Below are 12,928 nucleotides of genomic sequence, written 5' to 3'. Positions count from 1 at the left end.
TATTTAGAGGACACGTATGCTCAGATTTCCAAAGAAAGCTGAGATGTCCCTGAGGGACTCCTCGAAGTTTTAAACCTCGCTTAAGATAGAATCAGCGAGAGGCAGTGAGCATGACCAAAGTCTAATCGCATTCGAGACAAGAGAGTAGCTCGCATATATCGAATTATATGCGAGTACCCTCCCCGTGTCCATGTATAAACCAGGAGACCAACTTTCTATAAATGCGAGTTGGTCCTAAGAATTCTGCAGCCTTGATAAACCAATATAGACTTGCACGTCTAGGTTCTATCAGCTCGTCATGCGATGTCCACAAAAGACGACTATCTAAGGACGCAGACATCCTAAACATAATGATAAACCTGCGAAGTTAACATCAGAACGTGAACAAGTCAACTCGCAGATTTGGAAGACGCTGAACTTAGTAACTGCCGTTCATTTATTAATGTTAACGTTGTTTAGTGTAATTATTGTAATTCAATGTGTAAAAACGGATTGACAATGAATGCAATCCTTGTAAAACTGATCGGACACTTGCTTTGTATATAAAGGGGTGATCCACCATGAAATGGCACCTACAAAATTCTTGCTACAGTAGACTAAGCAGACCGTGATCTGACTGAACCATTATAATTCTTTGTCTCATTGTTATTTTTCAGCTTTCTGTTAATCATTTCTCATTCTCAGTTTGAGTACTCGCCACTCTAGGTTGAATACTCGCACTTGTTCTTCATATAGATTTCTTTCTGCTATTAATAATATCATATAAAATTAGTGTTGCGAAATTCACTCAACATTTTCTTCAAAAAAGAAAAAGAAAAATAATAATAACAATAATCAATCAAGTCAAAATCATAATTCTTTCAAATAAATAAATAAAAAGTATAAAATCATAAAAAAAAAAAAAAAATAAAAAAAAAACAGAAAATATAATAATAAAAAATAAAAAAACTAAAAACTAAAAACTGTTTCAAACTCAAACTATAGAGCTCTGAAGCCACCCGCACAACCCTTTCTTCATCCCCAAATTACCATCAGAATATGAAACCCTAATTTGATCAATCAATTCGAAATCTTCCACTAGTCATCTCCATCTGATCGATCTCAGCCGTAAGTTCATATATTCGTCCAAATTATCATCGAATTCTCAATCGATAAATCCAACGTTTTCTTTTTAAATTAGAAAGTAATTTATTTTTGTTTGCGATTTATTGGATCAAAATCTTGATTTAGTTTTACTGTTGAATTACAGTGGTTTTTCATCTCTCTTTACCCTGCATCGCTAGGGTTTTTCGGTTTTTAGGGGGGAGATGGATGGGAACAAAGAAGACGCTTTGAAATGCTTAAGAATTGGTAAAGAAGCCATGGAAGCCGGCGATCGGAATCGTGCCAGGAAATTCTTTACGAAAGCTCAGCGTCTCGATCCAACTTTATCTGTTGATGATCTCTTATCGGCGGTTGAGAAGGAATCCGGTGGCGAACGATCTCCGTCTGATGCGGATGCATCGTCTAATGGTCCGTCTGATTCAACTTCTTCTAAACCGTCCGATCAACCCTCTCTTCGTCAAAGGGTTCCATCCACTGGTTCATCTTCGTCTCCCTCATCGGCTACGGGGGCCCATACACTGGAGCAGATAGCGATTGTGAGAGAGATTAAGAAGAAGAAGGATTACTATGAGATTTTGGGGGTAGAGAAGAGTTGCAGTGTTGAGGACGTACGAAAGGCTTATAGAAAGCTCTCTTTGAAAGTTCATCCTGATAAGAATAAAGCACCAGGTGCTGAAGAAGCTTTCAAGTCTGTATCTAAAGCTTTTCAATGTCTTAGCAGTGAAGAGAGTAGGAGAAAGTACGACCTTGTTGGGTCTGATGAGCCCGTTTACGAGAGACGCACCACAAGACACGCTGCTCATGGATTCAATGGCTTCTATGATGCTGATGTTGACGCAGAGGAGATTTTCAGGAACTTTTTCTTTGGTGGAATGGCTCCGGCGACCCAGTTTCGTGGGTTTAGTTTCGGAACTGGAATGGGGCATAGGCAACAACAACCTGATCACAATGGTTCCGGTGGGTTCAATGTTCGTGCACTGATTCAGATTCTGCCAGTTCTGCTTATACTTGTTCTGAACTTTTTGCCATCTTCTGAGCCAATCTATTCACTCTCTCGATCTTATCCTTACGAGTACAAGTTCACCACCCAAAAAGGTGTCAATTATTATGTTAAGTCGACAAAATTCGAGCAGGATTATCCGCTGGACAGCCGGGAACGATCTTCTTTTGAAGACCAGGTTGAGAGAGAATACTTTGGTATTCTTAATCAGAATTGTCGGCTTGAGATTCAGCGTCGTCAGTGGGGCTTTATTCGTGAAACACCGCATTGTGACATGCTGCAGCGGTTTCAGACACAGGCTAACTGACTTCAATGAAGGTCATATTATTACTGTTTCTTATTCATTTTTAAATGATTGGTGTAAATTTCTGCTTGCAATAGGAGAATTTTAGTTAAGCAATTAATAAGTGATTTTGGAGATAATATGAACACGGCAATACTGATTGTAAAAAATTACTAGTTACTTGCTATTACCTTTTGTTCTTTGCTTCCTTTTCCCAGACTGAAAGGGCTGTTAAATATCTTTTCCGGTGTTAAATTTGTTGTGTGATTTGGTTAACTTGATTGCTGACTGATACTAGTTCAAGATTGTAGGTTTGGATAGAAAAGCTCACTTAGCATTGCTGCCTTTAGGGTGCGGTTTTGTTTTCAAGCAATGTTTGTTTTTTCCAATCTTAGTTTGCCTTCCGTGAATTTTGTTTTAAGTACACTTATAGGTGGAATAATTTTTTTTCTTTTTTCTTTTCCTTTTTCCGTCTTAAGTCTGTTACAACTTTCAAGTCCCTTTATGTAGCCAGCCACACTCAGCAAAAGTTTCACTTTAAGAGTCATATGCATCTATCCTCACATTGCAATTTGTTTACCTTGTTAGCTTTTAGTCTTACATTGTGACATTCTCATTATCGTTTGAGTTATCTTTAAATGATTGAATGTTGTGTTCAGAGTGGGGTTTTGTTGTCTCTTGCAGATTTTGCCTGTTTGGTCAAGACTGAATGTCCTTCAGTATTTCTTTTCCTATTCCGAAGAGTACACAAGTAAATTATATGGGTTCCCGTAAGAGAAGAAATGTAATACTAGTGGCCTTTTTCCTTTCTTTTCTTTATCCCAGCTAAGGAACGTATAGGAGCTAGATTTGTCGAAACTATAGACCTTATCTTCTGTCTCATTCTATATTCTTACCTCTTACGTACGTATGGCACCTCAATTTTTGTGTAAAATTCTGATTTAGCATTTTAACAAATGCTATGCTGCAATACATGCATTCCCAATATTCATGATTTTAAGTACTTAAAAATCTGTAAAGAAGTACAGGTTCTGTTGGATAAACTTTGTAGTTTTAGCCACAATCTTTTTTGTAGTTTCATTAAATTTACTTCATTTGTTCAAAGTATGTAATATGTGGATTGAGAACTTCAGTTGTTTTAGTGGTTAACTAGTTACAGCTTGGCAGATGCCATGGGAATGGAATGTTCTTAAGTCAACCTGTTGTAAAACTATGATTACAAGTTTTTACAAAATTCATTGAGATACTTTTTTTTTATTACCAAGATCTGCTTAAATAAGAACATATTTGTTACTTCTTAATAAAAGATTAGCCTGTGAGCTTAACATATCTATTCCGAAGCCATTGGTTAGGTGGGTTCTTAAAGCCATTGGAAAGCTATTGTGTGTAATTAAAGGTAATTATATAATTTAGTATGTTTGTCGGACATGTAGTTACATTATAACGGTGTAATTGGAGATAATTGAGGAGTTACAATTACACTCTTCAATTCTCATGGCCCTCATGAGTGTAATTACACTTTGTAATTACTTGAAAATTTCCATTTTAAATATCAACCACTAAAAATATTATTTTCTTTTGTAATTACTAACTATTTGTCAAACAAGATATTAAAAATTCATGTAATTACCAACTCATATCTAAACATACTATATATATATTTTGACGTAACACACTTATGTTTGTCGGGTGAAGTATTTTTTTTGTAGGCTAATTACAATTTTTTACTCTTGAATTTTGAAACGTACCAAATCATGTTCTTTAAACTTTTTTTGGCCGTTGAAAATTTTCCTAAACTATTGAGATTGTTGGATTTAAGGATTTTTGTTCAATTTCATTCAATTATACTAATCTGATGATTGTTCATGTATTAAATCATATTATTTAAATTTTAACTTCTACTAAATCACGTCCCTCGAACTTTGATATGTGCTGAATGATGGTCCTAAACTTTCATCCATGTTATACTTCCTTCACTAAAATTGGACAAAAATTTTTAAATCCAACAATCTCAATAATTCAAGGGAAATTTTTAATGATCTTAAAAGTTCATGGAACATAATTTCGTATATCTTTAAGTTTGGGGTGCAAAATTCATAATTAGCCTTTTTTGTATACATAATTTTTTTTTTTTTTTGAATGGGAAATTCATTTTCATTAAACTTATGCTATCAATCTTGATAGCAAATCAGTTAGAACAGATTCCAAACTAAAACTACAATGAGGGTATAATATGGAGGCTCAAGCAAAGTTGTGAGCTACCATATTAGCTGATCGTTTAATAAAAATAACTAAAACATTTCTCAACAGAGCAAGCAATCTTTTACAATTTTTGATAACATGACCAAATAAAAAATCATAGAAAAAAAGCTTCACAAGGCTTGCACAATACAAAGACAATCAAATTTAAGAACCACATATTGTTTATCTTTGATCCAACTCAATGCCACATGAATTCTCATCGCTTAAGCTAATTCTGGTTCCATCTTGCCTTGTAAAAGAGTGGTGCGCCCTTCAATTAGGAATCCATTCACATCTCAAGCTATCATTCCAAAACCAAAACTTTTATTAGCGTCAAACAAAGCAGCATCTACAATGACCTTGATACTATTGTTCTATGGTAAAACCCAATGCTCCACCCCATCACCTCCCTGTGCACCATGCCATGATTGCTCTACTTTAGAGTCTTGAGCATGCCTTCATTGATCAATGTATCTAATTTATTTTGAATAAAAAATTCATCTTCATTAAACTTTTGTTACCAATCTTGATAGCAAATTAGTTAGAACAGATTCTAAACTAAAACTACAATGAAGGTATAATATGGAGGTTCGAGCAAAGTTGTGAGCTACCATATTAGCTAACAATTTAATAAAAATAACTGAAACATTTCTCAAAAGAGCAAGCAATCTTTTACAATTTTTGATAGCATGACCAAATAAAGAAATCATAGAAAAAAAAGCTTCACAAGGCTTGCACAACACAGAGACAATCATATTTAAGAACCACATGTTGCCATTGTTTATCTTTGATCCAACTCAATGCCTTACGAATTCTCATTGCTTAAGCTAGTTCTGGTTCCATCTTGCCTTGTAATAGAGTAGTGCGCCCTTCAACCGGGAATCCATTCACATCTCAAGCTATTATTCTAAAACCAAAACTATGATTAGCGTCAAACAAAACAACAGTTACATTGACCTTGATACCGTTGTTCTAAGGTAAAACCCAATGCTCCACCCCACCACCCACCTGTGCACCATGCCATGATTGCTCTACTTTAGAGTCTTGAACATGTCTTCATCGATCAATGTATCTTTTTGCAAATACAACAATGTCATTCGCCCTTATAACTTTTTTATTCCAAACTAAATCATTATGTGCTCCCCAAATGTCGCATAACCTAGATACAACTCTACTCTGTATCTAAAGTCTTGAACACTGTTATGCACCAATGAAGAAAGTTGGTACTAGACATCAAATGAGTTCCTATACCTACTCAATATGCTTGGTATGATTCAAACCTGCCCTCCACACCAGATTTTTTATTTTTCGAGGTACTTGTAACTTCCACATCTTCTGCCAAAAAACAGCAGGTCTTTATCATTATCATGCCATTTCCCTTAATTTTTTTAAGAAGATTATAAGAACTTCAACTACTTGGATAGAAATTTCCGTAAATGTATTTAAATATTAATTGACATTCCTTGCGGTTGGCAAGTTCCTTGTTACAAGAATTTTAAGTCCCAAATTCTATTTCTTTTCTTTCTTAAGTTCATAAAAAATTGTAAGCTAGTACAACATTTATCTGGTAGCCTCTTTAACTACTCCAATAAAGGAGGAAGTATTCCTAATCCTTCGAGGTAATGACCAACAATCCAAGAGCGCCCATAATTATGTACTGCAACAACGACAACAATACAATAAAACAAAATAAGTGACAATTGCGAGCTTCAACTAAGTACTATTGAGAATTGAGTGTGAAAAAATGAAAAAATAAGTCGCCAGATTTATTAAAAACTTACCTTGAGTATAGGTTTTTCTGTCATAATTATTGTCATCCAGCCAACATAAGGTAAAAACCTGCCAATTGTAATTGATGTTATGCATCGAGACGAGAAGTTAAAACTCACAATAAGTTTTAGCACTATCATATCGCTATTGATGCAATTAAATATCGAATCTCATATAATTTGATATAAGGTACTAGACACCACTGTTGCTCAATGACAATGCTCTTATAAAATAAACTATCTAATGAAGGTCTCTGTTGATGGTGTGATCCTTCAAAAGTATACATGTGGAATTCAGCACCTAAATCTATCACTTAATGGTTAGTATAAACGATTTGATGTCTTTTTTCTATGATGTATTAAACTTTAATTTTATTAAAAATCTATCAATATAATAATGCATCTTGCACACAGACAAATGTATATATCTACGTCTATACATCAGATGATAAGAATGTTACACCAAACATTTAGGGGCTTACCCAACTGCTCTCCCCATGATATGGTGCCTTTGCAACCATTTCTGACCCCGGGCATACAACATCCTGTCATCTACCAAGTTATTGTCTCCTGGAAAAATTACCACACATGAGACGAGGATACCAAAGAAAATTGAATTGTCACTGTTGAATAATTTCCAAAACAAGAGAAATTTATGATCACAGAAAGATCTACCAAATAAAAAATATAGAGATTTCAAATATCTAACTCCACAGCCTTGTTATGAGCTGTAAGTTTTATGCTATCCTGAACAACTACATATATTTTACCATTTGTTGTTTTACATTTAATGCATTATTCTAACCAGAATTAAGATGCCCCCAATGATACACGAGTAGGTAGAGATGGAAGAGACAATACCTTTTGTAAGGACATTAACTTCACCAGTGTCCGTTCGTTCATGAACCTGCCAAAGAAGATAATTAAGTCATTTGATTAGTTGTTAAGGCTAACAACATGGTTGGCAGGTGGAAGATATGTTTACTGAAAAAAATACATTGAAACAGTAAATACTGCATAGTTAACAAGAGTCCTATTTTGAGATATCTTTTGTATTTTAGTAGACTTCATACCAATCTTGGCAGAATAATGCAATATTACTAAATTATCACATACAGGCTATGGAGATGAAGATGAGGCGTGCAGAATTGCATAGGTAAAAAGCTAAGTAGATATTAGAACCATAGATTATTAGAATTGTATGCTTTCCTACTAAACAATTTAACGGTGTCTATAAAACTCCGTAACTCTCCTATTGCTCAAATTTTATTGGTCTACACTTTACAAAAAGCTCACATACTCATTAAGTTAAGAGAGTCTATACATTATTGAGAAGAAGCTTACAGACTTGAGGACTGGATACATCATTCATAAAGAATTGGACTGAAACGAAAACTGGGACGGAAGACCCTCAGAATTCTTACCTTAATTACTCGATGAACAATTGGAATAGGACGTCCCTACAAAACATGAAGAAAATAATATATTAGCAAACATACAAATTAAACAGACATAGGCCATTATAAATCAAGATGCAGATTAAATGGAAATGACCCCTAACAAATCTCTCAAACATCTTCACAAAAATATCTTGTTGGTTTAACTTAATGAAGTACATCCAAGTCATTATGATTTATTAAAGCTGACTTTTATAGCTAAATGGAGAGCAATCCTATCTCTATAATGAAAGGTTCATTGTACACAGAGGAAGCTGACCTTTCAAGGGGTAAATAATTATAGAAAACAGATCACCTTAAAGAATGAAAAGTATGAGCTTCCAGAGTTGAGATAAAAGAAAGTTGTCAAGTTCAATAAAACATTTTAAACAATTCAGAATGAAGTGATGAGTGCAAGAATCAAGTCAGTGTATAAAATAGCTTAAACAACAACTTACATCTATATTAAAGACAACAATTTCTCCTGCGCGAATGGGATCTTTGCTCATACTTAAAAATAGAATGTCACCCTGCATAGGAATTAAAATGTGTCATGTTCCTCACCACACCAAACCAAAAAGTATGAGAAATCATTTTCTGCCTACTGAAACAAACATCAAAGATAGTTATACTGAAACAATGAGGTGCTTCAACCTACATAGTCCTAATTAAAGTCTAATAGTTAGCTTCTTCACTTAAGATTGCAACTATAGCGGTGAGATAGTTAGAATGTTGAACTACAAAATCATCAAACTTATTTTACCCCCTTGCATACAGGTTTTCATAAGGCCCAATCCTTGAAGTGGCAAAAGACACCAATTATAAACTTTCATTATTCATCAAAAACTAAACCAAGCTTACAATGCTTGGATTATCTTTAGCTCGAATCCCCCAAAATAAGATTCAATCTTTTGGGTGCAATTAATTAGAAAAAAGCAAATGGTTTAACAAGTAAAAGGAACTCACCCTTGCAAAACCAGGTTCCATACTTTCAGAGAGAACAACAACCACAGGAGATTCACTGCCAGTGATACACATTAACCCTTTCCAGATTAACAATGCCGACGACACAATCAAGCCTAAAAATGGGCAAAATCATGTTCAAACAAGGAAAAAAGCCCATTTCTAACAAAAGGGTATCTGCAATTTGACTGTTACGATTAGACCCAAAATGAAAGTTTGAATTTTGGATTTGGAATTTACAGACCTAGAGTGATGACCTGAGAGATGGTTTGTCTGATCTGGATGGACTTGATGGAGTTAAGCGTCTCGGAAAGTGAAAACCAACCCATTTCTGGATGAAGAAATTGATGCCGTTTTGCGAGGGAATTGATGTCTGGAGAAGAATGACAAAACTAAGTCTTTGCAATGCAAATGATTTTCCTACGTTAGACAAACACGAAGCGAGAAAACTCAGAAAGGTAAGAACTGAGAGTTTTTTTTTTTTTTTTTTTTTTCATTAAAAAAAATAATTTTCTATGTCAGACGTGGCATTTCGAATGGTTAAATGACACGTGGATTTGGGTGGTCTTAGTATTTTTTTTTTAAAGAGCATTGCTATTGGGCACCAGTGGTGCCTAAACATGTCGTCTTACGATTGGCTAGCGATACTCTCTAAAAATTATTATGTTAAACTATATGAGACCCGATACTAAATTAAATTAATTACGATATTAACACGTAAGAGAGTGTTTGACACCACTGATAACTTTTAGCATTTTTCTTTTTAAAATGTTAAAAGAAGTGGAATTATATCTAATTTATATATTAAATTTTATATAACTTTAGATAATAACTATTAAGAAATATTATTATGTATTTAATAACAATGCTTTTTTTTTTTTCTCAAAAACATGCTAAGAAAATGGCATATAGAATTAAATTTGGCACGTTTATTAAATTGTAATTAAAAATAATGAATAAATTTAAAATATAAACAATTAGAAATAATATTATGTTATTTATTAAACTAATGAGAAAAGAAATTAAAATTATTTTATTTTATTTACATAACTAAAAAAAATTAATAAAATATTATAATTTGACTAAATTATTATTGTTAAAAAATTATAAGGTGCTTTTGAAAAATTAATGTAAAATTAAAATTTAATGTAATTCGAAGTAATTACAAGATTTGATGCATTTGTTTGGTTAAATAATTGCTCAGTAATCATATAATTTGAGATAATCCAGGGAGTCTCAATTACATTATCTAATTTTTATGACTCCATTAAAATTGATGGGACTATTATGTAATTACAAAATATTATTATTTTTAATTAATTAATATTATTAAGCTATTAATTACCAACTACGAAACATAAAAATAAAAATTCATATATAATTATTATTTGAGATCCAAACAAATTTTGTATTTTAAAATATAATATAATTATATTTTGTAATTACTATATGCTAGTAATTACACCACTACCATAGTAAGTTATCAACTACCTTTATTCCAATAGTACGAATTATAACAATAATTTTAGCTTTGAAATTCTTTTTATTAATCCTTGTATACACATACATTGGGGCTATTGAAAGTAGCAAGTGTAATAATACATGAAGGATCAAGACATGTTGGTACATGTGTATACAAGGAACACTAATTAATTAGTCCTATAAATCCGAATTTGAAGTTCTTATATGATTCTCTATCAATGGTGATTTTGCTTGAAGGAATTTTTCCTAGCTGTTGCCAGAACAGTCTTGTCAGCAACTATGAAATATGCAGCCCCAGCCACTGCCATCAGATATATTAAATAAACTTTATATTAACAAAAACCAAATATTTCATCATAATAACTCAACTTTTTAATGCATTAATATAATCCATTAAAGATGAAAGAGTATAGTAACCTGTGGAGATAATGAGGGCCTGAGCAGTGTGGTTGAGATGGGCTTTTGCCCAAGGCAGAATTCTTGCACTAGCAAGCTGCAAGTAAACAAACAATTTTTTTTTTCAAAACAAGTAAACTAACATATATCTATATAAAGGGCGAAATTGTAATATTTATGCAAACATAATGTCATGTATATATGAAGTAGAAGGCTATGACCAGGGAGGGACTTACAGTTGGAATGGCAGTGGCAATAGTAGCAACAACAGCTGCCTTAGCTCCTGCTTTGACACCTTCTGTTTTTGTGTTAAAAGAAAAGAAATATCGGTCAAAGTAGTCTATGTTTATGCACAATTTAATACAAAACAAACATAAAATCATTAATATTGCTTTTCTAATCCTTGGCTATATAAATCTATTAAATAGAATTTTGGGAGTCATCATAAAGACTCGCATCACATTTTTACTATTACTAATACTAATATAGAGTTTATATTATATAAAAACTAAAGCTCTCAAATCTAAATTTCATAACAGCGAGTATGAGCAAGAAGAAGAAGAACATACCATGAGAACAGCGTTTAGCCATGGCCAGCCTCTGGTCAAGGGAAGATTGAGCTGCATTCTTTGCCATTGTATTTTATGATAATTAAAGATAACTTCAAATGAAAGAAATTATAACAACAGATAATAGGTCTAAAAGATTTTTTTAAGCTTTGGATGAATTGATGAAGATGTTGGATTGGTTATGATTATTTATTAAGCATTTTTGGGTGTCCAGAGTTTGATGGTTTTGCTCTAAATTCTAAGGTTTCTGGGCACTTGTTTTCACCTAGACACGTGTTATTCCTTAAATGCCCTTGGTTTCCCAGCACATGGTCTGAAATTTTGTTGAGGGCCGAAAGGTAATTTGGATTACCCAATTGGTGAATTTGGTCACGTGTTTACTTTTAATAATGTTTCAGGACCAAACACAGAAGACTCAGAATAAATGAGCAAAAGAAGTATTTTTTTTATAAGAGAATTTTGATTTATAGAATATTATTTATTATTCTAAATTAATTATTTTAAATTTAATAATTATATTTTATAGAAATACGTGTATAAATTAATATTATATATTTAAAATAAATAAAATATAATAATTATTTTTTTTTTTTTTTTAAAAAAGTAAGATTTTAACAATGTATTTTTAAGAAGCTTTTATATATCGTAATGTAAAAATGTATTGTAAAATAATAAAAAAAAATTTGTGATGTTGGGAGTGCTCTAACATAAGATAATTTATTCTAACAAGTAAAGTAACAACTCTTGTTTGGTTATAGATTAGTGACACTAGTTTTTTCTACATGCCCCCTGGTTTTAGACAAAAGTGCCCTGAAAACCATGGTTTAAGACAAAAGTGCCCTAAAAACAATGGGTATTGGGTAGCAGTAGCACTTTACTTAACTTGCAACTTGCAAAGTCATGAATTTGAGATTTGATTCATGAGATTGGAACACCTGTTATGCATTTATCAGTCTCCTTCATTACCAAATCACCAAAATAGTGTCGAAAATGTTGAACAAAAGTAATACTTACTTTTATTATTACAAACTAGGTGCAGTCCTTAGTATATTTTTAGTTGTCTAATCTTATGGATGTTGTTCAATGAACAATATAATTTTAAGGGTAAATGGCGGCAAAACTTCTAAAATTTTCGTTTCGGTTTCACTTAACTCCCAAAGTCCAAATTTGTGCGAGATAACCCCTAAAACCACTATACTGTTAGTGAAAACACACATCCGTCCCCCTGACCCTATTATTTGCCTACGTGGCTCAGTCCAAGTATGCAATAGCTTGTCATATTATTAATTATTATGACGTGGAATTTAAAAAAAAAAAAGGTTTTTTTTTTTTTTTTGTTTAACTAAGGCCTAATTAGAAAAAATAAAAAAGACAAAAAAATAAAAGAAAAAAAAAACACAGATTTAAATTAAAGACACATTTAATTATCCAAAAGACACAATTCATTCTCTAAAAGACACATTAAATTCAAATAGAAACGGTACAAAAATTAAAACTAAATTATAACTGTAAATCAAAAAAAAAAAACGCAAAGTCAGAAGTGTTTGAGCAATCGAAGGAACCCCAAAAAAGTAAACCCATAAATTACCACCATTTTCGTGAGAAATCGAAGAAAACCCAGGCAAAAAAATCGTGGTAGAGAAAGCACGCAGGAGGGAAACACGAAACCCAGCCAGCCGAGGTTG

The 12,928-nt window shown here is 32.7% G+C and overlaps 3 protein-coding genes across 4 annotated transcripts; 1 reads left to right on the top strand and 2 right to left on the bottom strand.

The window, feature by feature from the left end:
• The first annotated feature begins 862 nt into the window (after window positions 1-862).
• On the top strand, window positions 863-3,641 carry LOC115725075 (chaperone protein dnaJ 49). 2 transcript variants are annotated; one of them, XM_030654492.2, is made up of 3 exons: window positions 863-1,107; window positions 1,284-2,422; window positions 3,072-3,641. In XM_030654492.2, the coding sequence occupies exon 2, from the start codon at window positions 1,308-1,310 to the stop codon at window positions 2,409-2,411; it is 1,104 nt and encodes a 367-aa protein (XP_030510352.1). In that variant the 5' UTR covers window positions 863-1,107; window positions 1,284-1,307; the 3' UTR covers window positions 2,412-2,422; window positions 3,072-3,641. The 2 variants fall into 2 exon arrangements, with proteins under 2 accessions (XP_030510352.1, XP_030510351.1); XM_030654491.2 differs by having other exon boundaries at window positions 929-1,107; window positions 1,250-2,422.
• Window positions 3,642-6,055: 2,414 nt separating this feature from the next.
• LOC115695651 (uncharacterized) lies at window positions 6,056-9,275 on the bottom strand. Its single transcript, XM_030622705.2, has 8 exons — window positions 9,041-9,275; window positions 8,800-8,912; window positions 8,292-8,363; window positions 7,822-7,857; window positions 7,259-7,304; window positions 6,880-6,967; window positions 6,410-6,467; window positions 6,056-6,285 (listed from the first exon to the last, which is right to left on the bottom strand). The coding sequence occupies exons 1-8, from the start codon at window positions 9,123-9,125 to the stop codon at window positions 6,235-6,237; spliced, it is 549 nt and encodes a 182-aa protein (XP_030478565.1). The 5' UTR covers window positions 9,126-9,275; the 3' UTR covers window positions 6,056-6,234.
• Window positions 9,276-10,319: 1,044 nt separating this feature from the next.
• On the bottom strand, window positions 10,320-11,810 carry LOC115724578 (early nodulin-93). Its single transcript, XM_030653896.2, has 4 exons — window positions 11,244-11,810; window positions 10,911-10,972; window positions 10,696-10,771; window positions 10,320-10,579 (listed from the first exon to the last, which is right to left on the bottom strand). The coding sequence occupies exons 1-4, from the start codon at window positions 11,308-11,310 to the stop codon at window positions 10,494-10,496; spliced, it is 291 nt and encodes a 96-aa protein (XP_030509756.1). The 5' UTR covers window positions 11,311-11,810; the 3' UTR covers window positions 10,320-10,493.
• Window positions 11,811-12,928: the final 1,118 nt, after the last annotated feature.

This window comes from Cannabis sativa, chromosome 6 (assembly GCF_029168945.1).
Source record: "Cannabis sativa cultivar Pink pepper isolate KNU-18-1 chromosome 6, ASM2916894v1, whole genome shotgun sequence".
Lineage (NCBI taxonomy): Eukaryota > Viridiplantae > Streptophyta > Magnoliopsida > Rosales > Cannabaceae > Cannabis > Cannabis sativa.
This window is presented reverse-complemented; position numbering and strand designations above follow the sequence as displayed.